This window comes from Anticarsia gemmatalis, chromosome 14, assembly GCF_050436995.1.
Source record: "Anticarsia gemmatalis isolate Benzon Research Colony breed Stoneville strain chromosome 14, ilAntGemm2 primary, whole genome shotgun sequence".
Classification (NCBI taxonomy): Eukaryota; Metazoa; Arthropoda; class Insecta; order Lepidoptera; family Erebidae; genus Anticarsia; species Anticarsia gemmatalis.
This window is the reverse complement of record NC_134758.1, coordinates 7,102,729-7,130,707: the sequence shown is the minus strand read 5'-3', so window position 1 is coordinate 7,130,707 and position 27,979 is coordinate 7,102,729. Positions and strand designations below refer to the sequence as shown.

General features: G+C 36.7%; 3 protein-coding genes across 7 annotated transcripts; 1 reads left to right on the top strand and 2 right to left on the bottom strand.

Moving 5' to 3' along the window:
- The first annotated feature begins 41 nt into the window (after window positions 1-41).
- Window positions 42-22,643, top strand: LOC142978612 (sodium/potassium-transporting ATPase subunit alpha-like). Of its 3 annotated transcripts, XR_012959771.1 has the most exons (20): window positions 42-737; window positions 1,232-1,381; window positions 1,571-1,743; window positions 1,844-2,014; window positions 2,137-2,266; window positions 2,455-2,691; window positions 2,992-3,207; window positions 3,393-3,413; window positions 3,570-3,760; window positions 3,992-4,163; window positions 4,366-4,514; window positions 4,761-4,962; window positions 5,307-5,461; window positions 5,831-6,017; window positions 7,168-7,407; window positions 7,547-7,735; window positions 8,399-8,516; window positions 8,825-8,942; window positions 10,356-10,476; window positions 22,397-22,643. XR_012959771.1 is itself a non-coding variant. In XM_076123127.1 (19 exons), the coding sequence occupies exons 1-18, from the start codon at window positions 590-592 to the stop codon at window positions 8,937-8,939; spliced, it is 2,964 nt and encodes a 987-aa protein (XP_075979242.1). In that variant the 5' UTR covers window positions 42-589; the 3' UTR covers window positions 8,940-8,942; window positions 22,397-22,643. The 3 variants fall into 3 exon arrangements, 2 of the variants coding, with proteins under 2 accessions (XP_075979242.1, XP_075979241.1); XM_076123127.1 differs by lacking the exon at window positions 10,356-10,476; XM_076123126.1 differs by lacking the exon at window positions 22,397-22,643 and having other exon boundaries at window positions 10,356-10,480.
- Window positions 9,230-15,094, bottom strand: olf186-M (Ki-ras-induced actin-interacting protein-IP3R-interacting domain olf186-M). 3 transcript variants are annotated; one of them, XM_076123131.1, is made up of 7 exons: window positions 14,889-15,094; window positions 14,726-14,758; window positions 13,828-14,288; window positions 13,600-13,755; window positions 13,428-13,521; window positions 11,914-11,998; window positions 9,230-11,606 (listed from the first exon to the last, which is right to left on the bottom strand). In XM_076123131.1, the coding sequence occupies exons 2-7, from the start codon at window positions 14,739-14,741 to the stop codon at window positions 11,570-11,572; spliced, it is 849 nt and encodes a 282-aa protein (XP_075979246.1). In that variant the 5' UTR covers window positions 14,742-14,758; window positions 14,889-15,094; the 3' UTR covers window positions 9,230-11,569. The 3 variants fall into 3 exon arrangements, with proteins under 3 accessions (XP_075979246.1, XP_075979245.1, XP_075979247.1); XM_076123130.1 differs by lacking the exon at window positions 11,914-11,998; XM_076123132.1 differs by lacking the exons at window positions 11,914-11,998; window positions 14,726-14,758.
- On the bottom strand, window positions 17,036-27,934 carry LOC142978613 (dipeptidase 1-like). Its single transcript, XM_076123128.1, has 2 exons — window positions 27,482-27,934; window positions 17,036-18,722 (listed from the first exon to the last, which is right to left on the bottom strand). The coding sequence occupies exons 1-2, from the start codon at window positions 27,638-27,640 to the stop codon at window positions 17,379-17,381; spliced, it is 1,503 nt and encodes a 500-aa protein (XP_075979243.1). The 5' UTR covers window positions 27,641-27,934; the 3' UTR covers window positions 17,036-17,378.
- Window positions 27,935-27,979: the final 45 nt, after the last annotated feature.

Below are 27,979 nucleotides of genomic sequence, written 5' to 3'. Positions count from 1 at the left end.
AAGAGCGTAGCTTGCATGGTCTATTATAATTACACCAGCAGGTAACCACTAACCTGCTGCAAAACCGCAGTACATACCTACCTATTAAATAATAGTAATTAGTAACCAACTAGATTCGTTAGTGCTCATTCACGTTGACTCGCGGGCGCGGTGGCGGGCGCGGTCGCGAAATATCAAACATATGGCGATGTACCGAAGTGTTCACGTACAAACCGTTCGCGCGGTCTAAGTCGCGGGCGAGCTAGCGGCGTCGCGCGCGGCCCGCGTGGCGCGCTCGCGCCAATATCAAACAAGTGAAGATGTTCGTGTGTGTTCACGTCGAACTAGCGGTGGCGGGCGCGATGTCAAGTAAGATCAACCAGTTTGAGCCAGTTTGAGCCAAACGCCCGCCTGGCGGCCAACGTGAACACAAATCGCCACGTCCCCGCGCTCGCGACCGCCACCGCGCCCGCGAGTTCCAACGTGAACAAGCACTTAAGGTAGTACCTACCAATGCACTTGTACCAAAATCACTGTGGTTACGGTCTCTAGTCGGCTTCTGGATCCGATCTCGTTTAATACAATAACTGATATATTAATATTAACTGCAATGTCTTCAGTAAGTACGAATTCAGGATCTTTATCGGATTTCTTTCGTCCGAAGAAACCAAAAGGTCTATCACCTAAAACATTGAGTTCGGCCAGGCTTAATTTACTGAAAAAGGAAATTCAGACTGAACTGCATCTTATACCCTTGAGTAAGTACTTTTCCTTCTTACTTCCAGTAACCATCCTTGATAATATTCCTCGAAAAGAGAGACCTACATACGTACCATGATAGAGTCATAGACAGATAAGTGTGCAAAGTACACAGGACGGAGTACTTTGCGCAATTACTGAGAATTTCTTGTTTAACGATTTAGAAAAAAAAGTCTTTGAACCCGGGAATCGATCCCAAATCCTCTGCGATTTGCTGTGTTACTTAGTCAATCAGTCAATGTAGAAGCCACATTGTGCTTTTAATCTGGTCAATTATGGAGTTCAGCCTCGAAATGCAACCAGGCAACATATTTTACGTTAGGAAGGCTTGTATTTAAATCTCTTTTCATCATCAAATATCCGCAAGATTCGGGATAAAATATTTACCTTCCAAAACATTTTTACACAGAACTCATATTTATTGGCTTACTTTGTGTAGGTAGGTACTTATTTTACTTATCTATAGTTCGAACAACTTGTGTATTCATTGTAGAAGAATTATATGAACTGCTGCAAACAGACCCAGTAAAAGGCTTAACTCATGATAAAGCTCAAGATTTGCTTAACCATTACGGCCCTAATGCGCTCACGCCTTCCACTAAATATGGATGGCCAAAAGCACTCTTTCAATCTATGTGTACAGGTATGTAACACTGTGCCTAAAAACTCAGGCAGTAGGTAACTGGGTGACTTTTATCCCCGGTTTCTGAGTAAGAACATTTAGCGGTAGTTTATCTATTCAATAGAGTTTTTTTTATATGAGTTTAAACGATTATAGATAAATTACCGCGGTGGATACTCATGGATAGGTGCACGTTACCGATTGTTTCAGGGTTTTCAATATTAATATGGTTCGGTGCCATACTGTGCATAATAGCTTACCTTATAGAATCCTCAACGCAAGCAAATCCTAGCAAAGATAATCTTTACCTCGGCTGTGTTCTCATCGGAGTCGATATAATATGTGGATTTTTCAGTTTTTACCAAAACTATAAAAGTACCAAGGTCAGTATTTCTCTCTTCAGACATGTACCTTTTTGCAACGATTGCTGAGTTCACCTTAAATTAATGATTACTAAAAATTATACTACCTACTTACTTCCAGATAATGACTACGTTCAATAGCATGATACCAACATACACGAATTGTGTTCGTGACGGAGTGTGTAATTACAAGACACCGGTGCGGGATCTGGTCAAGGGTGATATCGTCCGCATATATGCAGGAGATATTGTGCCAGCTGACATACGCATTATCGATAGTAAGGGATTCAAAGTACGCATCACTTGTATTATCGTCCGTTGCACGTGCACTTTGAGAGTGCCACCACACGTGCTCTTGATAACTACTAATTAATAAACATAAGCGTGCATGTCAGTTGAGTTATCTGTTCTCAGGTTGATAACTCGTCATTAACCGGTGAATCGATAGCGGTCAGTCGGTCTAACACAGATGGAACTTGGAACATACTTGAATCACCAAACGTTGCTTTCTTTTCTACACAATGTGTCGAAGGCTGGGCATTGGGTACCTATATATTTAACTATTTACAATGATCAAGAGATTTAAGGCAATAGCCGTCTCTATTGGCCATTTTATATTACAAGTATTACATTGAGCTCTACAGAACTTCCCAAATACTTACGATTTTTCAGTCAAGCAAACTTTACTTAAACTGAACAGCTGCTGCAAAGATTGTCCTCTAATTGTTCCAGGAGTGATATTGTGCTGCGGTGACGTAACGGCTTTAGGTCGTGTGGCTGGTTTAGCAGCCAGGCTTGAACCGGCACCGTCTCCATTAGCGCGCGAGTTACGACGGTTTATGAGATACATGTGCGCGTGGGCGCTAGGTCTAGGAGTGTTCATTGCGGTAGCGTCTCAAGTTCTCGGATATCCGTTCATTCAAACCACAATCTTCGTAATAGGGATGGTTGTTGCAAATATTCCTGAAGGTATCATTGAAATAATCTATATTTATTTCTTAACTCCCAAAGCCACAAAGAGCGAGTCATATCTTGTACCCAATATAAAAATGTATTGCGGGAATAACATTGAAAACGACCTTCCGGTTTCGTGGTAATGAGTTATAAATATCTCATTTATTATTATGGAGCTAGTATCACCATGAACGGAAGTTCATAATCAAGTATAACGCCAACGCTAGTCAACCATAATATAATTTATCAATTACCAAATCAGGTTAACGAAAGAGCTTTTAAGATAACGCAACTATAGATCTAATATATTTTTAGGGCTCCAACCAACTGTGACGGCAGCCCTAACAATAACTGCTCAACACATGGTGAAAAAGAATTGCCTCGTTAAGAATTTAGAAGCTGTTGAGGCTTTAGGTGCTTGTACTACAATATGTTCAGACAAAACCGGCACTTTAACCGAGAATAAAATGAACGTACGTCACATATGGATGTGGAATACGACGTTGTTTACAAAGGATCCTAAATTTGCTGGTAATTATAAGAACAACTATTTTTAAACATTAACGGAAGAGTTAAGTTTTATTAATAGTAAGTCAAATGTTGACCTCCTAACTAGATTTTTTCCGAAAACAACTAGAAAAAACCTTTAACCTTTACGAATAACGTGTTATGTATATTAAATTGTGTCATAGGTACAGGTAATAATCTATTTGCAGAAGCTGTTTTGAATAACCGAGGTGAGTCAAAAATAAAAAAGACTTTCCTACGTGAGTAAGTAAGTATTGCTATTAATCATAATAAGTAGATATATTACGTACTTAGTTACGTTTTTGGCTGAGTGCTAAAAATAAACACATATACGTACCTAGTACTTATTTAGTTTCTCATTTTAGCATTCAAATCGTTGAAAATTTGCGGCGCGTTATGTAGTACTGCTAATGTTAAAGTTGGAGGAGGTATTCATGGAGATGCTTCAGAAACGGCTATTTTGAAATTCATCTTTACACTCGATGATCCGATTGCTATAAGGAAAAGATATCCAAAAGTTGCAGAAATACCCTTTAACTCCGTAAATAAATACCAAGTAAGAGATTTAAAATCAAATTGTAAACAGCATCTAAAGTTGAAAATTATGCTCCTAATTACTTCTTACGTAGATATCTGTAGGTAATAAGATATGCAAATAGTTACGTTCTAAGGTGATAACCTAACACGTTATGGAGTGACGCAAAATATAGCTCTATCTAGATTGCACCTGTCTCGGCAAAACAAAAATGAATATGTGGGTGACATAAACGGCTATTTATATTATTAGGTCAGCGTGCATCTCGATACTATGTCATCGCAGTATATAGTCGTAATGAAAGGAGCACCGGAATGCATATTTGCGCGGTGTACGACTTTAGCTACGGGTTCAAAAGACGCTGCTATGACAAATGAAATGAAAGTAACAGCTGAAAAAGCTGCCGAAAATTTGGCAACTACTGGTACGTAGAAACATTTAGGTACACGTATCAGTCAAAGCAGATACCTATTTTAACTTTCTCAGACATTAATCTATGACCTCATCTCACTTATCTATTTGTTATTACTTTATTGAACCTACTCTTAACTAATTAATCTTAGTATCATCGCTATCATTACAGAGATGACTGCTATTAAGATTTGTTTTATATTTGTTTGTTTTAGGCGAAAGAGTTCTTGCCTTTGCTGATTTAGTTTTGGATCCAAAACAGTATCCATTAGACTACGAATTTGATGCGGACGATGTTAACTTTCCGATACAAAATTTGCGGTTTCTCGGAGTAATGGGACTCATGGACCCACCTCGCGAAGAGGTTGGCAGCTTTAACTAATCTGAATACTAAGACTAACACAAAGGCCAAACCAAAAAGACGTAAGATGACGACTCGTTGTCGACAAGGTAGTTTGTAAGAAAAAAAAAATTGCGTAGAAACAACTTTTAACGGTCGGTCCGCGCCGATCTCACCTTACGTCATGTTTACGTGCCCTGTGCCTATGTGTTATGTAGATAAAGATACCTATCGTGGTTTAACACTAAAGACCTACTATAAATTACTCAGGTGCGCTCAGCTATTCACCGTGTGCGTGAAGCTGGTGTACGAGTGTTGATGGTGACCGGTGACCACCCAGCCACCGCCCGAGCAGTCGCTCTCGAAATCGGCATCGCGACAGATACATCATGTTATGTTATTACTGGAAACGAACTGAGAAAATTAACGCCTGATTTGTTAAATTGGACACTGGAGAAACACTATGAAATAGGTGAAAATCCACATTATATTTATTTTTGTCATCAACAACACAGTCACTATCACTATGCACTAATAGCCTCTACCGGTCTACCCGCTTTGTTCCGTCAAGGTCAAAAGGAAGAGACTTGAATGCAGTTTTTATAAGTACAGACTAAACAAGTGTTCCATTCCTAAAATGTTGTGCAGTGATTGTAAATAAATGAGTATTATTTACTTCCAGTTTCTAGCTACATTTAGCGGTAGTTTATCTTATTCAATAGCGTTTAAACTCGAATAAAAAAACGATATTGAATAGATAAACTACCGCTAAATGTACTCAGAAAAGGAATTAGTGAATAAAATGATTTTCTGTAGTGTTTGCAAGAACTTCACCTACTCAGAAACTTCAAATAGTAGAAGCTTGTCAGCGCCGAGGCGACGTGGTGGCGGTCACGGGCGACGGTGTTAATGATGCGCCTGCGCTACGACGCGCTGATATTGGGATTTCCATGGGAATTACTGGATCACAAGTATGTTTTGCAGTGATTATATAATAAAAAGAAGGATGTTTTGCTCGCTTACTCATAGACAGCAGTTATAAAAAATATTTTCAGTGGCTAAATTCAATCTCGAGATCCCATGCCAAACTTGTACAATAGTACAATAGTTCAATACGAACGATGAGGTCCTATGTAAATGTAGCAGGTTACAAATCTTATTTTAAAATTATTACTTTTTTATGCATAACATTTTGAACCTACGTCATTCTTAACATCGACGCTCGGGGAATCCCCAAGTCCCTGTACGGACACAACCGAAAAAAATGCCGTTGTTTGAGAAAGTTGAATTACATATTGTAAGTATTAAAATACTCAATGACTACGATCTTTTTTTTTTAGGTCTCAAAACAAACAGCGGATATTATTTTAATGGATGACAATTTTGCCACCATCGTGACTGGTATCGAGGAAGGAAGGAAAATCTTTGATAACCTTAAGAAGTCTATATGCTATATTCTCATTTCTAACGTCCCAGAAATCGCTCCAGTTTTAATGTTTATCTTGTTCTCTATACCGTTGCCGCTAGGTATGTGAAAAGTCTAAATTTTGCGGAGAGTAGGCCAAAACTAATAACTATTTTCTAGTCTTCCATACAGTTCATTGTCCGCGATATTATAGCGAGTTCATTAACTCACCTGTTTATTATATAAATAAAATGTGGTTTAGTTTAGATACCTATTATTATTTATGATGAATTAAATTTCTCGTTTAGTAATCGTACGTGACGTATCTTTAAATAAACGTAAGTACGTATTCCTAACCGTAAAGTTTCTAGGTGTTTCTGAATTTCTGCATGCTACCTACAGTGTTATTACAAATAATCATTAATCACGTACTTACCTAGGTACATAACTATTTACAGATTTTTATATTTTAGTTAAGGAGATAATAAATGTGCAATGATTCTCGCAACACAATAGCTAAATACATCTCTCTCGCAGATATTTAAATTACCCACTTACGAGACGAAATACCGCTACTCAGAATTATTTATTGATGAAGAGCTAGAACAATGATTTGTGTCCACAGTTTTTCCAATTCTACATACCTTCTCTATCTTATAAATGGTTTTCCTTGAATCTGTGCCGGTAACTGTGTGAATCACATTTATCCTTTGACGCTTAATAATAAGATAATTAAGTATTGCATGCAACTTTAATGCTCTCCTTCAACCGGACCTTGACACATTATTTTCGCCATATGATTAAGCCTCAACTCCAAATAAAAAAACCAAGCGTGAAAAAATGTACCTATCATTTTAAATGTTAAGTAGGTACACTTGGTAATCTATACTAATATTATAAAGCTGAAGAGTTTGTTTGTTTGAACGCGCTAATATCAGGAACTACTGGTCCGATTTGAAAAATTCTTACAGTGTTAGATAGACCATTTATCGAGGAAGGCTTTAGGCTATATAACATCACGCTACGGCCATTAGGAGCGGAGTAGCAACGAAAAATGTTACAAAAACGGGGAAAATTATGTCCCATTCTCTCTTATGTGACGCAAGCGAAGTTGCGCGGGTCAGCTAGTATAAAATATTTGAGAAGTACATTAGCATCTTCAATTTACATAAAACGTAGAGTTTTTGAAACTTACCGACCCTTTGCACTTGCTCCTGGATAGGTAATGGTATGATATGAACTACATAACATAATCGTACAGCATAATTGCAGGTGTAATGACAATTCTATGCGTGGATCTAGGCACGGACATGTGGCCGGCTGTAGCACTGTCATACGAGCGCGCGGAGGCCGATGTCATGACCCGGCCTCCTCGTCGTCGAGACCCTCTCGTGTCTCCAAGAATGTTGAGACTCGTATACGGCCACTTGGGGCCCATGGAATTCGCTGCTGGCATGTACGCTTATTTCATTGTTATGGCCGAACACGGGTTCTATCCGGGACATTTGTTTGGTAAGATTAGAACATAATCCATTTATATCACCTTCCTAAAACGGTAAATTTCTCTAGCATTGTGTCCCGGGGTGATAACTGGGCATATACCCCTAAAAAACTTCAGTCAGAGCATATTTTATGTAATACTTTTTTTAAGGAATCAGAGAAAGATGGGATAACGAGGCGGTGAGTGATTTAACTGACTCACTGGGGCAAGAGTGGACATACGCAGCACGTAAAGAAGTAGAGCGAGCGTCTCAAGCAGCGTACTTCGTAGCAGTCGTCATTATGCAAATGACGAATGGCATTATTTGTAAGACAAGATACAATTCTTTGTTTCATGTTGGTAAGTAATTATTTATACGCGGCTTTTGACGAAAATGAAGCCTTCCTATACTATGAAAGTAAAAATGAAACTATCGAGAGCTTCCAGAACTTTCTTTAGGCCCACTAGATAGTACCGAATGTAGTCTAAGAAAAAGACATTATTGTACCCAAAACAGATAGATTTATAAAATGTATTCGCCATTTAAAATAGATTTATTAATATATATGATATTAATAAAAATAACAATGCATTCCGGTTTGATGAATTCCTGTTATGATAAGATCGTCAATGTAAATTACGCATCTAACGAATACCTAAGCTTTTAAGCGGAACAAAATATTACATAAAACAAAATTCTATTATAATGCGCGGTTGTAATATAATTATATCAGCACAGAGAAGCTAAAGAGAGCGACGTAAACATTTAATTTTGAACGCTAAAAGCTGCTGCTAACCTATAGTCGATAGATAGTTCTAGACTCGAAAATATTAACGATTTTTTTTTAAAACGGACTTATTCTTGGACCGTCATTTTGAAGACTAGGATTAGTATATAGGTATCTCTTGTATATAGGTATTTACTTGAAGGCTGATTTCTTTCAGGCTCGACTTAGACACGAAATAGAATATCCTTATATTTTTCTTAATAATTATTGGCTATACACTTCGTACCATTTCTAGGAATGAAAAATAAAGTCCTCAACGTTGGATTGGTGGTGGAATTACTGCTCGCGTGTGCTATCTGTTATATTCCTGCTATCAATACATTCTTTGGGGGTTATCCTCTACGCCTTCGATGGTAGGTACATCGAATGTTCATTGTCTTTTTTATTTAACTGTCGAAATCAAGATCCTAAATAATATAAGACGCGTATACTATGCTCCGTAATTTGCGTTTTACTATCACTCGTATTCACACTGTATGACTGAATTTCGGCTTCGATTTGATATAATTTTGCCCATCATTTATAGGCCCTATGATGTGCTGTTAAATAACGTGTGAATGCTATAGTGCTTGAAGTTTTGAATTATATAAATGCATAGGTAGTCAAACATGCACAAACATCTTTATCTAAATCAGTGTTTTTCGTTCTCAACTTGTTTCAGGTGGTTTTTAGCACTACCGTTCTGTCTCCTGATGTTTGTATTTGACGAATTACGAAAACATTGTATAAGGAGAAAACTATTTAATGGATTCTTCAACGATTTAACATATTATTAATAAGTACGTATGTATTTATGTCTCCATTATATTGTATGTCACTAACCGGAAAACCAAACGGTAGGAAGGTATCTACTCGGACAGGTAAATAGTACGAATTATTTTAGCTAACCAATTATTTCAGAGTCGACAATGTCACGACATAAATATGTTACGTTTGAAACAACATTAATGCGTTGTATCTAAGACCGTACCGAGTACTGGGGTCATGCGTAGGTAGATATAATTCCTTAAGATAAATACATTTATAAGACGTAGGTAGGTTGTAACAGAACACAAATAAAACAAACTTATCCAGGACATACAACTTTTATCTACTGGATTTTCCATATATTTGTTCCCACACATACTCAGATCTTTAAATAATAAAGTTAAACAATTATTAAGTACCTAATTTAATGAGCAAAAAACAAAACTATATGAATCAGGTCACTTTAATAACATCACAATAGTTTAAGGTCAGTTGAGGACATTCACGGACCTTGATTTCAAGGAGTAACCAGGCTACACTTGGAATTATAAAATTACTACATATTCGCAAAACACTGACATCATATAAAGCAAGCTGCATATGGCAAAATTATATTGAGTATATCTGTGCCTGTTCACTCCTCAAATAGTCAATAGGAATGTTGTTTTTAATGTCTCCGAAGTAATCTATGAGCTAATAAATGCTGAAATATAATTAAACCAGTGTCACAATAACAGTCGATCACTACCAGAGACTTTTAAAAACTGTAGTTTATTACAGACTTACAGCAGTGACTACCATATATTTTATAAATATTCATATCTGAACAATGGTATTCACTGTCGGCAAATGCTTGTACACATAGGAATGATTTGACTATTCTTATATTATGCACAAGTACCCATTTAAATAAGGCACGAGATAAAAATCTATTGTAAAATATTTAAATATTTAAACGCCAATCTAAAATTAAGTAACTTTAACACAAACGATTGATTCAATACTCTACAAATATAAATGACGTGTTATAGTAAAAGTAACCATTTACCTTAAATATATTACAAGTCTACGGTGGCACTTCCGACCCCCACGTAAATATTAAGCAAAAATTCACAGTAGAACATATTATATAAATTTGTTTTGTTGCTAGTCTATGCTTTGGCAGCTTTACGAGAAGAAGAAAAAGTGTAACTAGAAAAGTTATATTATCACTAAAATTGAGATTGATATTAGAGTAGTGAGACAGGACACGACCCATATTTTTATTATAAAGTGTATTTATTTAAAATCCTACAATATCATTCCACGATATCTACTTATTTCGAACATGAAGACTGTAGATAATTTTCAAAGACATGATATGAAAATAGATCTAACTACATATTAATTTTCTACAATAAATACTTTGACAAATAATTTTAAAATATTTTGTTTCTACTTTTCAGGCAAGTTTGATATGACAATTAGTAGGATATCAAGCATAAAAGTCTTGAAGTGATAAAGCACACATACCCCTTATCAGCCGTTCACAAATATCTAAGCTTTGTGTTGCATGTTCTAATCGGGGTATGTATGAGATACATCAAATAAGTACATGCAGACTTCACACGCATTAATATACACAATTAATTAGAAGATTATTTGCATCTACCCTAATAGACCTAAACATCTATAAAATGTAGAATTTGTAGACTCAAAAAGTAGGTGTTTTACATTAAGCTCGGAAACATTGATAATTTGATTTTCAATAAAATATTTAGATAATAAAAACATACTATATACAATAAAAAGTTATTAAAATATGTTTCAGTAAGGGAATAAAATGTTCAATTGATTACCTAGTTCATTCAATCATTTTACATCACCATCAATAAAATGCTACTACGAAATAAGCATTCATGTAGCTCGACATTTATTTGTATAACCTTGGGGATCTAAGTATTCTATACTACATCTAAAATTTCGCATCAGGTGCATAAAATTGTGTCAAAACTTCCCAACGAAATATCTGTTTAAAAATCTCAAATCGTCAAAAAAATAAAACATCATTAAAATATATTTAAATTGTTGCATCGCAGTACTGTTATTATCACTTTGTTATGTTATTGCGATAATAATACCTATCAAACAGTTATTTATTATAATATTATTATAGTTGAATGCGTACGACGTATTGTTTACATATTATTATAATCTTTTTAAATCTAAAGATTTCCTTTAGCGAAATTTGATTGAGCGTACAATTTTGAGCGAATTTAAAAAACTTAGGTACTGGATAAACAACAACATATTTAACAAATCGTAATACTTAATAATTATTTAAATTATGCAATGAGCTTATTTATATAATAGTAGGTATATAGATACTAAATTGATTATGCTGCTCGGCAAACTTTACAATGTATCGGATAAAAATATTGTCATATGAATTTAGACCTAGCTTTATGTATGTTCAAAGATAAAATAAGATTGTCGCGGCGCATAATCAACTTGGTAGTTAGGTAAAATGATATAGTGTATTCTTTATTAGTTGTGGCGTAACCGGGCGGCGAGGATGGCATTTATGTTTGGTTGAGTTCTCATGTCGGCTATAGAATGTCTAGCTTTTATTAACGCCTCCTCACGGCACACTTCATCTTGTAGTATACATCCGATTATTTTAGCTACAATTGTCGACGGTGGAACATGAGGATTCCCTGAAATACGACAGGCAAATAGGTATTTTTTCTTAAGCCTCGAGCTAGACTGTATGAGAGGAAAGTGAGTTTACCGATGTAGCTCGTTAAAAAGATTAATGTGTTGTCTATAACCCCAGCGATATTAATTTATAAACGCAATAACACTTAGAAAATAATATGGCTGCAACATGCTTCAGTAAAAACCATTATTTACTAAAGAAAACCAGGAACACGAGCATGAGATTTTAGTACGGCGTAGTATTGTGGAAGAAAAAGATAGATTATATGATGAAAGTAATTAGTTTGTTAGTAGTATAATACTTACTGTACGGCAATTTCTGGAACTTGATATGACCTATGGCAACCCGAAGACACGGGTTTCATAAAGCGGCAAACAGGCGTGCAGTGTTCTGTTAGTGATTTATTCAAATTGTTAGTATTCCTTCACCAGTTCGATGACACCAGTTAATATGAGTTAACTTTATAAAGATACCTTATGAAAATTAATAAGCTTATGAATATAATGTTATTTTCGTGTCAAATGTTTATCCCGTTATTAGAGTATTAAATACATAATTCGATTAAGTATTCCTGCTTACTATTTATTTATCTTACATAATATAGTAAAAGACTGCTTAATAATATGTAATAAACTTTGGCACTTAAGTATCTTCTCCGGCAAAATCAATTGCACGAGCAAGTCGGAATTCGGATATAATAAGCACGTCAGTACAGTCACCAGCAAAAACATGTTAATGTTTACAACTACTAGATTCTCTACAGATTTAATATGAATATATCGAAGCCTCTTTGAATGGTATTTTTAACGTAGGTTTAGTTTCATCGACAGGTTGGAATTTATACATCGTAAACCGATGATTTGTTATCGTAGTTCCACCTTGAGTGATTGCTTATCAACTTTTAATAAAGTATTCTCATTATGGTAGCTACTTTTCTTAACAATTTCTCGTGCCTCGACTTATAAAGAAAATAATTTCGACAGACGTTTGTTTGTTTTGTTTTTTTGGAAAACGAATATGAGCTTTCAGTAATAATGACTCGATAAAACCTAAGATAAATCAATAGTAATATATGTCAATAGTAATACTAAAATCAGAAGATTTTACCACAAATACATTTCAGCACTTTAACATAAGATGATGGATAATGGATAAACTATAGATTTTATTGAAAAATCATTATGTTTAACATAATATGTAAAGATTATTCACATATTTTTGCTTGTGACTGTACACGACAATTACAAATGATTGTAACGGGCGACACTTTAAGTGCCGCTAAAAGGCTTAAGTGGAAGTGGGCTGGGCATGTAACGCGATGTACAGATTCATAAATCGTGACGATAGATAACACCTTACTAATTTACACCTTACAATACCGAGAACATGATACCGTATATATATTTTACCAATAACCAGTAAGCATGCTAATTTTCATACATAAAATAATAATACTTATTCTAAAATACATTTTAGTATGCAAAAGGATCACTTTTATTTGATATTTTTTATAGAAAATAATGAATATTATTTGCGTTAATGTAATATAGAAGCCATTAATTAACTCAAATGATTATGTGAAATGTTAGATATCCTCACAGTATAATACATAAAACTATAAACAAAATTTAGCACCATTGTTATCTCAATAACTTGTTTTTGACTGATGAATTAATGGTATAAATGACCTGTTTGCTTCCCACAGTAAAGTGATCATCAACAGAAAGATAAGCAGTCAACTATTCAATTGTCTGTTACTTGTTAAATAATGATACATAAATGATGTTAGGATAGATTTTTGTACAATGATAGGACTCACCTGTAAGACCTCTGTATCCAAAAATACCACAGTCATGCATACGCATTGAATGGTGTTCATTTTTGATAAAATCTTCAGTACTGATTCCTTTGAGCTAAAATAAGACATCCAAAATAAATTTCATGCTTATCATATGATATTTTATTCATACAAATATTAAATATATACTAACTTTAGACGGAACCAGAAACCGGTCTGGTATCCTCTGCAATTTTTGCTGCTTTTCACTTGGTCCAAAACCTAAGGCAAGCAAGACGGATTCTGCATCCACTTTTCGTGCGCCCAGTACATTTAAAACTGAGCTGCCACTAGATCCACTGGCATCAGACTAAAAGAAAACCATCAGTTATGCACCCATACAATACAGTTAAATACTATTTATTACAATTTTTTTGATTACCTGAAGAGAATGATCTCTGAACAATGGATTTTTAAATTTTGGAGTATAGCCCTCTGATTGTACTGAATGGTCCCTCTGCAACCTCTTAATATTTCCTCTCTGAGGAGTACTAGTCAACAGCCCACTGTCAAGTGACTTTCTTTTCCATGCATCTACACTAACATTAGGAACATCTAAGTTTTGGTCTTCTGTATTAGTTTCTTTGATTGGTTCAATGACTGTATTCTCAGTAACGGTCTCCTCTGCTCTGCTATCATCAGACTTCACCTCTGCTGTTTTAACTAGAGTTTCTTCATTAGAGTTCAGATCACTTGAGTTCTCCAAGTCTGCGGCTGGTTCAGTAGGAAGAGAATCCAACCACTGTTGCACTGGACTACTGCGCCGCATGTCGTCGATCACACCACTGAGCCAGCCTCTAACCTTCCTCTCAATTATTGTTGAGACAGACTCATTAAAGGTATCTAAAAATATTTTTATTCATTTCAAACCAAAATATTTTTCTATTAACAAATTTTAAACCTAATAAACTATTTCCACTTCACATGCCTTGCAAACCAAAAATAATTCACTTCTTTATTTGCCTAAAACATATACTTACCTACAAAAATATTTTTAAGTTCTATTTAACTATAATCCTTTAATATATCATATTGTAGAAAAGTCTTATTTTAAAAGGCACATCAATATTTTCAATTATATTTGTTCAGATTTAATAAAATATATGGTATAATAATACACATTTATGAACACATATTTAAATAGAAAATCAGAATGTGAACTAGCTAAAAAGCAAATGAGATGTGTTACTCAAAATTATCACAAGGATTCGGATCTTAGTTTATGGTATTTGTATGTTACACTAATAATAATTCTACATAATTTAGCTGGTAAAACCAACCTTGTTTAGGATCCATCTTCAATCAAGGTAACGCTGCATGCAATACGAGGAAGTTCATGAAATTGACGTGCAAGATGCGTTCGATGCTCACATACACGCTTGTTATAACAATATCCCAAAATAAAGAAAATAACTACAAGATTATTAAAAAATCGCGACTTACCTTGTACTTGATGGGAAGGTAGATCTAATTCCAAGTCGTGAACAACTAAACAAGTCTACATTTGTTATATTCACTTTTATATTATTGCACTATTTATTTTTTAGTCTTAGTTATAATATTTTAGGTAAATATACAGATATGAAATAAAAATACGTATTGGCAGTTCTGATAGCAGTGACATTACATGCAATCGGACCAAAGTGACATTTTAATAGACAGTGCTGCTAGAATCGGTACTCACAAGTTACCAACAAGTTAGGATAAGTGAGTTACCTACGTTTTCCAAGCAGCATAATTTTGCAGCTCATCTTAATCCAAGTATGTCAGGCTTTGGTTTTTAAATTAGTAAAAACAAACTCTCCTGCATTTTATTATGGGTTTAAAGTTCAAAGATATTATAATAAAAAGTTACAAATATTTAAGCTATGACTCTTTCTGCCCAGAAGTCCCTGGCACCAGACAATTTACCTATAAGCTAGCAACCCTAAAAATGACAATCGTGACATTGCGTTGTCAGATGTAATTTGAGGGATGCCAGACTAAAAATAACAAAATATTGAGAATGTGAAATCTAAACCTGCGCGGCTGCGTTGCTTAGCAGTCGATATTAGGCAAAAAACGTTAGTTAATTAAATATAATAATTACTACCTGGTTGTATTCGGCTTAAACTGGGATCGCCATATGAGTATACCAAATGAAAAGCGTCGATTAAACATTAATGCTGAGACGAGATATTTTTATAGCAATTTGTAGATACCTACCTATTCCAAAAATATTTCATAATTCCATTAATATAGTGCAGGACATATATCCTACGCACAGGTCGATTTCTGTTGTGAATAGTCACGAAGTCGCGATAAGGCACAAAAGTATTTTAAAGCTATTTACTTTATTTTATTTTAAACTAAGAGGGGTAGCTGTAGGTACCGAAGCGCCTATGGTTGAGTCCTGCGTTGTTATGTTTATTTACTACAAGCTCAGAGACGACAACAATGTTCTGGATAGAGCGAAATGGAAATAGATTAACAGAAAAGTAGACCTCGTCGCAAGATAATGTAAACCCAAAAAAAACTGGAAAAAAGCCTACTGAAATCGTGTAAAAATTTTAGAAACATATACCAATCTTTTCCTATATTTGGTCTTTTGCGGGTATGACGATTATGAAACATAATCGTAGATCTAGGTATCTATATTGTTAGCGGAGGCTACTCCTGCTACACTGAGGCACTGATCACACTGCTGCACTGAAAGTGGGGGGACAGATTAAAGTACCTACCTATTGTATTAATACATATAATATACTAGCGGACCCGACAGACGTTGTCCTGTCTACACGTCTTTAATTTGAAAATTTTAAACTTTTTTTAATAATCTAAACCATTCTCAGATCCCCTTGAACATTCACAAAAAATTTCATCAAAATCGGTCCAGTCGTTTAAGAGAAGTTCAGTGACATACACACTTACAGAAGAATTATATGTATAAAGATATACTTACCTAAGTAGGTACGTGTTAAAAAAAATAGATTTTTGGGCGAAAAACTACTAATTAATGTACTGGTTGATATGCGCGGCTCCGATCACGTAGGTAAAATTTGGATAGAGACCTATTATAATATTATCTGTATGCTAAATTTAATAAATATTAGTTCAGTAGTAGCCCTGGGCCGCGAGTGTCATATTTACAAATATTATAATCACTCGTGCTTACATTTATTGTTACTTCATATTGAAGCATATTATGCAAATATTATGTATAACTGCTAGTAACAATATACCATTACATTATATCTACCTGCCAGTCTTTTGTATCTATTGCTAACTACATACCTAAGTGTAGAAGTTTATTATACTTAGATCAAGTTTTCAGTTTTAGTTTTTTTGATCTAGATTTTACATAGTATGTACTACCCATTTTATTTTTATATTATATCTGGGTACTCATTTGGCTCATTATGTGACGTTTATTAATGAATTTAATCAGACCGTCATATAATACACACTTATTTTCTTAATTGCAAGTAGGTATCGAAAATATGACATTAATTTGATTTTCATTATAAACTTTAAGCTACCATATTACATAATAACTAAGGGTAAAATATGGACTCACAATAATTAAATATGATAGCAATCAAAATCACAGGTATTATAAATAAAGAATATTTATTTTTCTATAAACACATTATTCCTTTTATATCATCAATGGCTCACATCATTATAAATCGCGGATCGCATTGGGCTTTCGTCAACGAAGTCGTGTGCATGGATGGAGAAGAGTTCAGCGGGCAGACCACGGCCGACGCCGAGACGAAGCGCCCAGCGCGCGCGGGTCCTTAGCTAAACAATTTGTGCATCGAGGTCAGGTAGAGATTACTTTAATCGCTAAATCACATTTGGACACTAATATACATGTATAACTACGTTCAACAAGTGTCAATATTGAGCAGTACGAGGGGGGCCGCGGGAGCGCGCGGCTCGTAGCCTGCGTCACGCAGTCCCATAGACGCAGTCGCCGCGGCGCACGCCCGCTGACTCCTCGCCCGGCAGCACGGCGGCGCGCCGCCACTGGTCGCGCACTCTTTCCACGTGCTGCAACACGCGCACCACGTTCATGCCGGCCAGCTTCCGCACATCGTCCTCGCTCCAGTCTGGGTCACGCAGCAGCTCCGCCAGCAAGTGCGGATACCGCGACACGTCCTCCAACCCTTCCGGCGGCGCGTCGATCCCGTCATATCCGGCGCCCAAGCCGACATGCTCCACGCCGGCGACTCTTCGCACGTGGTTTATGTGCGCAACCACATCTTCTAGCGTTGCTCTTTCTCCGCACGTGACAAGTTTTGCGTAGAAATTGATCATGACTACACCGCCATTCGCTGCAATCATGCGTAGTAACTCATCGGGAACGTTTCTACTCGAGTTGCAAAGTGCTGCAGCTCCCGAATGCGAAAAAACTACAGGCGCCTGTGACATTTCTAAAGCATCGCGTGCCGTCTCTTCGCCAGCATGCGAAAGATCTACGATCATTCCGAGACGGTTCATTTCCCGAACTACAGCCCGTCCAAATTCGCTGAGTCCTCCTGATGTACCCGCGGCACGTGCCCATTTAGTGTCGCACGTGTGAGTGACGGTGAGATAACGAGCACCAAGTTGATAAAACGCACGAAGCACCGCCAGCGAGTCACCAAGAGCATGTCCGCCCTCTACACCAATAAGAGAAGCGATGCGGCCTTCTCGATGTGCCTCCATAAGTTCTGCCGCATCGGTAACTAACGCTAAATGTGCTGCATTCAGTTCTACAATACGTTTGATAACGTCCATTTGCTCGAGAGCAAGTTGAACAGCATCACGATCTCTCGCACCGCATGGAACATACGCTGACCAAAATTGAGCACCGACCTGGCCGAGCCTCAAGCGCGGGATATCTGTGTGCGACCAGCGCGACCGCGCCCAAGGTTCGATTCCGTCGAGACCGGCGCTCAAGTTAAAGTCTCCTATTTTATTGTGCAAAAATTTCCGGACGTTCCACGCTAAGTCGTTGTGACCGTCGACGAGCGGCGAGTCTCGTAGCATGCGGCGAATAGTGGTGAGTCGCTGTTCTGGAGTGGCGCGGCCGCCACCGCCGAGCGCGAGGGGTAGCGCTAGAGCGGCACCGAGCGCGGCCAGCACGACGAGTGCAGCTAAAGCGATACGCCACCGCGGCCGGCGCGGCGTCGGTTTTTCATCTGAACTGCCCGATGCCGAAGCCGATAGCGAGTCAGGCGCCCAGCGCCCACATCGCTCGGCTACATCCGGCAGCGGGCCGGAGAATGTCATACCTTCTGGCACTGCAGCCTGGAAACAATACAAATAAAATGTTAAAATTTTCCAATTTAGGTTTTAATTTGGTTGTCTACTTACATATTACTACTATTTTAAGTAGGTATTTAATTGGTGTAAATTATTCCCATTCTAATTTCAATATTTTTACTCATTTTAATGATACTGTTATTTGCCTTGAATACGGTCAACAGAATCTCATTAAAATAGTCTGAAAGTAGCAAGCTTATCAGCCATTACTAAGTGATTCAAGTAAGAGAACACCTGTGCATGGCGTACACCTACACAAGTGACTTATTACGACTCCGTCTTTATCCCACATCATGTTTCCTGATTAAATATAATCTTGCAGATGCGAAGCGGTTATATAACAATGGATTTAAATGACTGACACATTTATGTTTCCCGTCGTGAATTAACGGAACACACGCCATAGCTATATACATATATATGTATTATTATGTATGTATGTACATTCATATTATCTCTCTAGTATGTTTTGCTTCAATTCGTAAAAATAATGATTTTGATTAGGTAGTTATCCTGGATTAAATTACTATTAATATTTTTGAGCTGAATACACTACTTCTGCAGTAAATGGCGAGTGAAAATGTGCACGAATTTATGCAAGCTTTACATTCTACATTCTGTTTAGTTGGCATGGCTTTTCGGAAAATCCAAACAAAACTAAACCGGAATAATAAAACCAGCTAGGTGTTATTTAATTATTCAGAAGTATGTACAAAAGTCGCGGCACTTAACTAACGCGGCACTTTTTGCTTGGTTGCGGACTATTAAAAAGTTTACAAGAATACAAACGTACACCGCTACTGAGCATAATAATATTTACAAAGTTCTACAGTACTACAGTTAAACAAAGCAAACATATCGTTATTTGTTTTTTCACCGTAATGTTATCGTAGAATATTGTAAGCGTTCATATCAGTCGATTCAGGCGTGACAATAATTTGCCGCGTGTTCAATTATGCAAGGGGCACACACAGTCAGGGGACGAGTCTGTGGGGGAGGGGCGCACAGGGTGAGCCTGAATAGCTTCTGACCCATTTACAGAGGAAACTGACGCGAAAGCCTCCTCCAGTCGCCTGGATTTCAGTCTTAACTGAAAAACTTCATTCAAATTACGTTGCTCATATTTTGCATTCGGGCCCATCGCCGTTTCTACCGCCATTTTTTGAAGTTTTAATAAGAATATAACCAAATAGCCATTAGAATAATTGAATTTTAAACATGTCCCTTACACCTCATCTAAAATGTATTTAAACTACGGTACTATGACATGCAAATCAAATCATTCAATCTTTACTTCCATAAACAGTGAAAAACAACAGATTGAGTTATAATAAACAAAAAAATAGCAGTCCCAAATGCAGTAGAAAAGCTATACAATAATAAAAAACAAAAGCTTCAACGAGTAACGTGTGACATTTACACACAATGTAATCATGTGAGTACGAAAGCAAAATAAAAACAAATTATTATTGATGTTTGTAAGTATATTTCTCCGTAAATCGTAACGTTGACTTATGACTTGTTTTATTAAATTTGTAGCACACGGTTACTAAAGCCTACGCACCGCTACGAGGTTCTACGAGTCTACGAGCAACAGTTATATTTGTAATAATGAGTTGTCAAATAATCAACTCCTTTTAAGGGACACGACTGTCTAATATAAATTTGTAATGATCAACCTAATTGGTTATATAAACAGCAAGTTGTGGGAGTCAATTTCAAGTAAAACTGAACTCCCTGTTCATAGTTGTAGGGATCGTGTCGTTGCGACTCGAACTAAACCTTAACTTTTAGTTCGGCGCCCCTTAGGGAACTATACATTTGCAGTTAATGAATATCATAATATAAAAATTGCACGAACAAGTTAATTTTATGTATGACTAGAGAGTCGATTGGTGTTATAAAAATCCACAAACCCGCGATTACTTTATGCCCACCAATCAACAATTACGAATTAAAAAAAAAACAAATGACAATAAAAACGCATTGTTAATTAATTATACGAAACAATAAGCGAGGATACAATTACGTGCAGAGAATGTAGCTGTAGTCTAAACTAATAAACTAAGATAACATCAAAACCGGTTTTCCCAAATAAATATGTTCATTGTTATATTATATTTAATTAAATGTAAACAATTAACATGTACGATAAAGGGATGTTTATTGGGCAAAGGCGAGGAAAGTCGTGAAAACATAGTCGGCGGGGCGAGGTGGGCGCGGGGGCGGAGCTGCATCGATTCGCTGCATGGCAGACACCGGGCCCTGCGAGCCAGGGAGCACGGCCGCGGCCCACGACTCACAGGCCACGGCCCACGCGGTGCTGTTGCCCCCACGACATAATGTTGCGTGAAATTTGCGCCCCCATTGTTACCTTACCTACAACTATCCGTCCGTCCGTAACGCTTTATGGACAGACCTGGATGTTATATGGACCGAGTGCGAATCATATCACGCGAGATCATCCACTCTGTGTGCCTATGAATTACATTATACATAATAGATTTTTCTGTATGTTATTAATAATACCCTAAATATTATTGTTTATTTTGCTTCATTTATATTTAACAAAATGTACTATAATCATTTAGATAATAAATAAGTTGGTAGACAAGTACGTAATGAGCATAAATGTTTATTATACGCCAACACACTAATGACAATACATAATGCAGGCTGCTCCTCAACTCCAAACTAAACTTGGTAACACATACTAAGTAGTACCTTACGGACGTTTAGCGAGTAGCCTCACTGAATCTACATAATCAATTTCAATTAAGTCCATTAATTCTTGAAACGTTTCGAACTAAGTGTTCCGTGGCTTCCGTAATTTCACTTTAGTTGCTTGTTTTATAGAGACTTTTCACTTTCTATTAGAATGTGAAATGTCATTGGCTGATAAAGCTTAATGAAACAGTCAAATAACTTTTGCTCGTCGTTAAAAACTCGTAAATATTAAGTGTAAGGGTGTTTGAGTATTATTAATACACCTTCCTTGTTTATAACACTCTGTAATTAGGTTTAACCAGCCAGTAGTCGCGCATGGGTCGAAAAGACCCAGAACTACAGAATTGATCCGTATTTTTTATAATAAATAATATTATAAAAAATATGGATCAAATTCTGTGCTATGCTCTGGGTCTTTTCGACCCATGAGCGACTATTGGCGGGTTAAGGTAGTATTACAGTCGATTTATTAAATAGGATTGACTTGTACAAAAATATATTATTAAAGATAATAATATTTTCAATAGGTACTAGTGAAAAAAAAAGTATAAACAAAAAAATCTCGTGTAACTCATAAAATACTATTTGTATTGAAAAGAAAACATTCGGATACATAAACAATATAGACAAGCCTGTTTTGTTCTATAAAATGTCTGCTTAAACGCATAAACGGCATCTTAAAGTAATATGAATCATATTACTATTATTACCGAACCTCGAACTATTCTAAAACCCTACTTTACTCCCCTATGATCGCAAAATTGACAATAAATGGATAAAATGAAATAAAATTTCCGCATTTCGAGCGCGTTTAGGTTCACGTTCCGGCAACAGCAATCGGAGCGTTGTTGTCGGTTTTCTGCGAATACAAAGAATAGCATAGCAGTGAAAACCCGTGTTCTCAAATCACGTCTCAATTTGTCGTGTTACAGGATCGCGGTGCGCCAATCCGGGACCATTGTGAGTGTGCAGCTGTGCCGACATCACATATCTTACTAGTACCAGATTTATCTAAGTAGAATAAATGTGCTTTATTAAATGTTGCTTGATTGATTGTGCTCTAGGATTATGCTAATAAATGGTTTCGAAATTGAAAATAATGTTATTAGCTTTGCATAATATTTAATCCTATTCAAATGCAATTCAAGATATGCGTTAAACAAAATAAAGATTTTCATCGATGATTCTATTCCAGTAGGTGCCAGGAAAAACATGTTTTCCGTAAGATGAAGATTGAAGGGAAATTATAATGATTTTAGAGTTACTTAGTTATAAGGGGTGAAATGGGAAGTGAAATAAATTGGGGTGAACGTTGCTCGGGTCGGATTTTCGTGAAAATGACGGTTTTCACATTTCCTTTATCACGACATTGTAGAACGGGTTTTTCTTATTTTAGTTTGCCTAATGGCTTTTTAGTTAAGTGACTTGATTAAATACAATTTAGACTAACTTATTATGTTTGTTTAATTTTAATGCTCTCTAGGCCTCCTACGCCGAAAACGACCCAACGCTAATTTAATAAGTAGATAACAGATTTACCTACTTTTTAACGACAAATACTATCTACTTCTAAGTATCACATTAAAATTGTTTAAATGTCTATATTTGGTAATGCTTTACTTCGCTATGGTATAATTTATTCTACTGCGTTACAGTTTCGAGAAATAATATGCTTACATTATATGTTTGTTACATACGCATATTTCTGTGAAAAGACAACAGTGAGTGGTTTAAAGTATGCTGTGTGGAATCGAACGCTCACTTCAGCTTCAGCTCAGCTAACGATGCTAATTTCTTTAAAATAGTTATATACCTTTAATTAATATAATTTTGAAGATGTAGATAACTTATGAATATTGATTAATGCCAAAGGGTTCAATAATATAAGTAACGTGTTATTCAAGAGAAAGGTTACGAAATGTTGTAGTACAAAATACCTGTTTATATCCCACATTAAATTTGCATATCCCAATACACGCTTTATCTTGTTCCAACTATTGAAACGGAAAGCTACATCAGGGACCTGTATAAATATCCGATGGTGGCGTCATTGTTTTAAGTAAATTCTCTTTTGGATGACCGAATTTTTCAACTAGGTCATCCCTTAAAATTAGATGGTCCACGCGGACCCTCATGAGCACACGGCTGCTCTAATGTTCTACAAAGATAGCACAGATCGATATCTCAATATGGACCGTCTGTTTCAAACAGTGCAAATAGCGAGTTGACAACGGAAAAGATAAAACTTCTAAGTAAACCGCGAGACCACTTTGATGTCGGCTATACATAAACAGCGATGCGTGAACAAGGCGATATTTTCAACGTCAAGTTTCCCCTAATACCTAAGTACACCAAAAGGAACTCATAAAAAGGTTCCAGGAAAATATTTGTTAAAAACGGTGAGCGAGGTACGCCGTTTACCCGCCATGATTAAGGAAGAGATATCTGATGTTTTCCTTCCCTTTTGGACCTACCTCTTACCTGTACGACTAGGTACGAGGTAGGTAAGCGCTTCTCGCCACTAACGTAATTTATTACAAATAGCCAACCAATCCGAATATCTTCACGAACATTTTATCTCGTTGGTCCAATACCTATGTACGAGTATTTCTACAGTTGACCGACAACAATATTTAGGTTTCACGTCATGAAAATATTTTTTACAATTATTACGAAGAGTTATAAAAAATTCTGGCATATTTTTACTGTTAATACAAGATAATAATACTTACATTTTTTTTTATTTCTCAACTTCATCAAGAGATACGTAGACTCACATCAATTAGATCATTGATCAGTGTATTTAATTAACAGCTGACACATTCGTGATTGGATCAAGATGTAAAATTAGCATCTACGCCGTAGCACTTCGTAGCACGCCATAGGTCGGCTACGCAATATATTAGAGTACAATATGTACTTACTGTTGTGAAATAAACCTGTATTTATGTGTTATAAATTAATATTTTTATACGTGTATATTTAATAAATCGATGTAGTTAGAGTTATATTTCACTATAAAACATTTGTCTGTAGTGAAAAAACTTTACACCGTAAAGAGAAATAGCAGCGTACCGTATGATACAAACAATATGTCACTGTCCAACTTTCTGTTCTTATTACATAATATATATAGAAATAGATATTTATATCCATCATTATAAAAAATCATTCCCTGCGAGCAGTTTGTTCTTACTATAAGCTCGATCCTAGCTCGAGGAAAATTGAGGTGTTATTGCCATAGATTTTTTATTGAAAACTTTAAAAAAAAAAATTTTAAGTAGTAGTAGCAAGTAACATTGACATGTAATAATTATATTTTAAAAACAAGGCATTGCAGTATTTGCAGTATTTTGTTTACAATGTGTAGTTTGTTTACTGACACAAACAGTTTTATTTTGTTTGTGTCCTACTACTTACTGCAAGTACTCAATGTTTCAGTTGCTACAAATTTAAATAATATGTTTCCAAATGTCCGTAAGCAATTCAATCAGAAGATTTTGCGATACCCACAGTCTCACCGGAAATGAGATGGAGTAAGCGACAAAAATATATTAAGGAATCCGAATTTAAATCTATCAGATACAAATTTAGTGAAAGTACCCAGGCTATATTGAGATTCGTGTAATGCGCCCCTTCGGACCGCTCACGGTGTTCAAATCCTCAGCTCGTATCTCAAGCTGAGCAGAGTTTAGGTAATTTAAATGTTTAAAAGAAACGAAAAAAAAAATTATACATAAATCTTTTTGATGTCGATAATCTAATGGTTCTTTAGTACAGCACAGAACAAACTTAATGTGTAAATATACAAATAGTCCGCATAAATTGTGTCATAAATATTATGTTACTTCAAACTCTATCTTCCTATAATAATGATAAAAAAGCGTGTCAATAAAATATACTGATAGTAAAACACGCGTAAAAGTGAACAATATTTACTTCACTTACATGCTTAAAACATAAGTGAATAGAAGTCATCAAATATTACTGCTTGTTTTACACACTCTAAACAGCGTCCTCAAATCTATTCAATTTTATGTTCATGTTCTATCTCGCGTGTGTTTCGCGAGAATAAAATAAGGGAATTTGAAAAGAATTGTGACGGTAAATCTTTTTAGTGCAATAAAATTGAGTGCCGCCTGAATTGAGATGTAAAGAAGAAAAGTGTCCTGGCGCTGGCGATGGCGGGGCCGAAATGAGCTCACACGTGTAAAATTTTATAGCCATTCGACCTAATGTTCTCTAATAAAATGTTCAACTATTCATTGGCTGTTAGTTTTTACTATTTGTTTAATGTCCTCCATGATTACGGCATCTGAGTATTATTGAAACAACGAGACAAAAAGACTAGTCGAGATGACAGTACATCATAGCGGTTTTGTAATGGACGTAATGGGACCGAGTAAAGTTAAGCTCCGCTGAAGCACGAACTGAAAACAAAATATAACTGGAGACAGATTGCTGAGAATCTTGGCGCTGCTGTCATAGTTACGCATTGCTTCAACCGCGCTTTTGTATTGTCTTTCTTTACAATTCCTTTTTTGTGCTCGGAGATATTTCAACCTGTGATATACGACATGACATACATTTTTAATATTACGAGTTCTAATCTAAGCTAAACTTATAAATCAATTTAAAATTGGTGTAGCTACATCGATATATGTGCGGTTTACGTTATTTACCAATACACTGAATGTTCGTGTGTCATATATTTAGCCGGTATTCATCGCATCGTTGTTCTAAGGAACCAGGAATAGAATCATACATTTATCAACAACTAAATATACTGAAATAATATCAATCGAACTCCATTAAATTAAAGTTCGTACGAATAAAGCTTGATAACTGAGATTTAATATGTTATGCGATTATGTCCTATATGTCCGAAAAAATAAACAAAGGGCAACACAAGCTACCCGATATCTTTAATTTATGTATTCACGGAGTGGATTTCAGTGTCGTCATTAAGCGAATTAAACGTAAAGCCCTTTTCCGTAACTCGACAGACATTTACTTGTAGAATGTAGGTACAAAGGCTTTTCTGTATACATACATATACGTAGCTACTACAGTAGAGTTCAAACGGGTTTAGACAAATTTATGAATAAGTGAAAATACATAAAATAAATGTAATACGTTTAAACTTATACATCAAATTTCTTACTCAGATTTGTAGATTGAAGTTTTATGAATAAGACCGCTCTAGTAAAATAGTGCAACCAGATGAATTCTAATTGAGTTTCCGACAGCAGGAAGCATCGGTCTTCGTTTAAAATACGAGATGTTTTCGCAGGAAGAAAACTTTGCTGCTATAACAAATCAAAAGATGTACAAGATCGGAAAACAAGTTTCCCCGTTATCTTATAGGGAGTCAAGTATTTTTTTTTTGTTTTGTGACCTAAATACCTAACAATAATCATAGGTGTGTTTTTTTGGGTTGTCGTAGTTTTAATTATTACGTATTACTTATTTAGGACTTAATTATATTAACGTTGTAACATGACGAAATTCAGTGATTAGGTACATAATAATATATTATAATCGACGGAAACGAGTTAAGATATGTAGGTGGCTTTGTTTTAACAAACAATAACAGAATTGTTTAACAACTGTAAAGTTAATTTACTCAAATTTCAAAATAACATCTATGAATTTCTTTATGTTTACTTTAAATTATAAAACAAATGTTTGCATAAGTCAATAGCTACGTGTACGTGTAAGTATATACCTACTAAGTAAGTTGATAGACAATTATATTTACAATGCATTGTATGAAATAATGGTAATGAATGAACGTGTATTTTCTAAAACGTACAGCTACTTCTGACAACTACGAATGTTAACACTAAATACATAACGGAGTTGAGATGATAATGATGCAAACACTACAAACAAATGAGCGTGAGATGAAACGACCTCTAGCGGGCCCGGGTTAGGCATGCACGAGCGGGACGGACGGAGTAAGCGCGCAACGTGTAGCGTGCAGAGAACAGCGCGGGCAAACAAACGAGACGTACGTGGGCGTGCGGCGAGGTGATCGCGCGGCACAGGCAGGCATGCGCCGCCGGCGCCACCTGGTAGTCCATATAGTTTCCGTAGCCCATGTGATCGCAGGTGCAGGCACAGTTCTCGATATGCCGCCGCAACTCGAGCTCGAGCTCCCACGGCGGCTCCATGAGCGCGTCGAGGCAGGCGGGCGCGCGCCGCGGCGTGCCCGCGCCTCCGCGCGCTGCGAATGCGGCCCCGGGCCGGGCGCGGGCCGCACCTGCGCGACGCCACCTGCGTCCCCGCCCCCCGCCCGGCGCGCTCCACCATACACCGGCGGCTAGCGCGGCTCGGCGCCGGCGACGCGGCCCTCGCAGCGAGCTCTGGGCGCTACGGCCGGAGAGCGGCGAGCCGCGGCGCGCGCGGTTCCTCGCGTGTCGGCGCGCATAGCGTAGCGGCCGCCTGCCGGCTGGGGAATGCCGCGCCGCGAGCTCGGCCGGGCGAGAGACCCGGGCGGCCCGGCCGCGCCG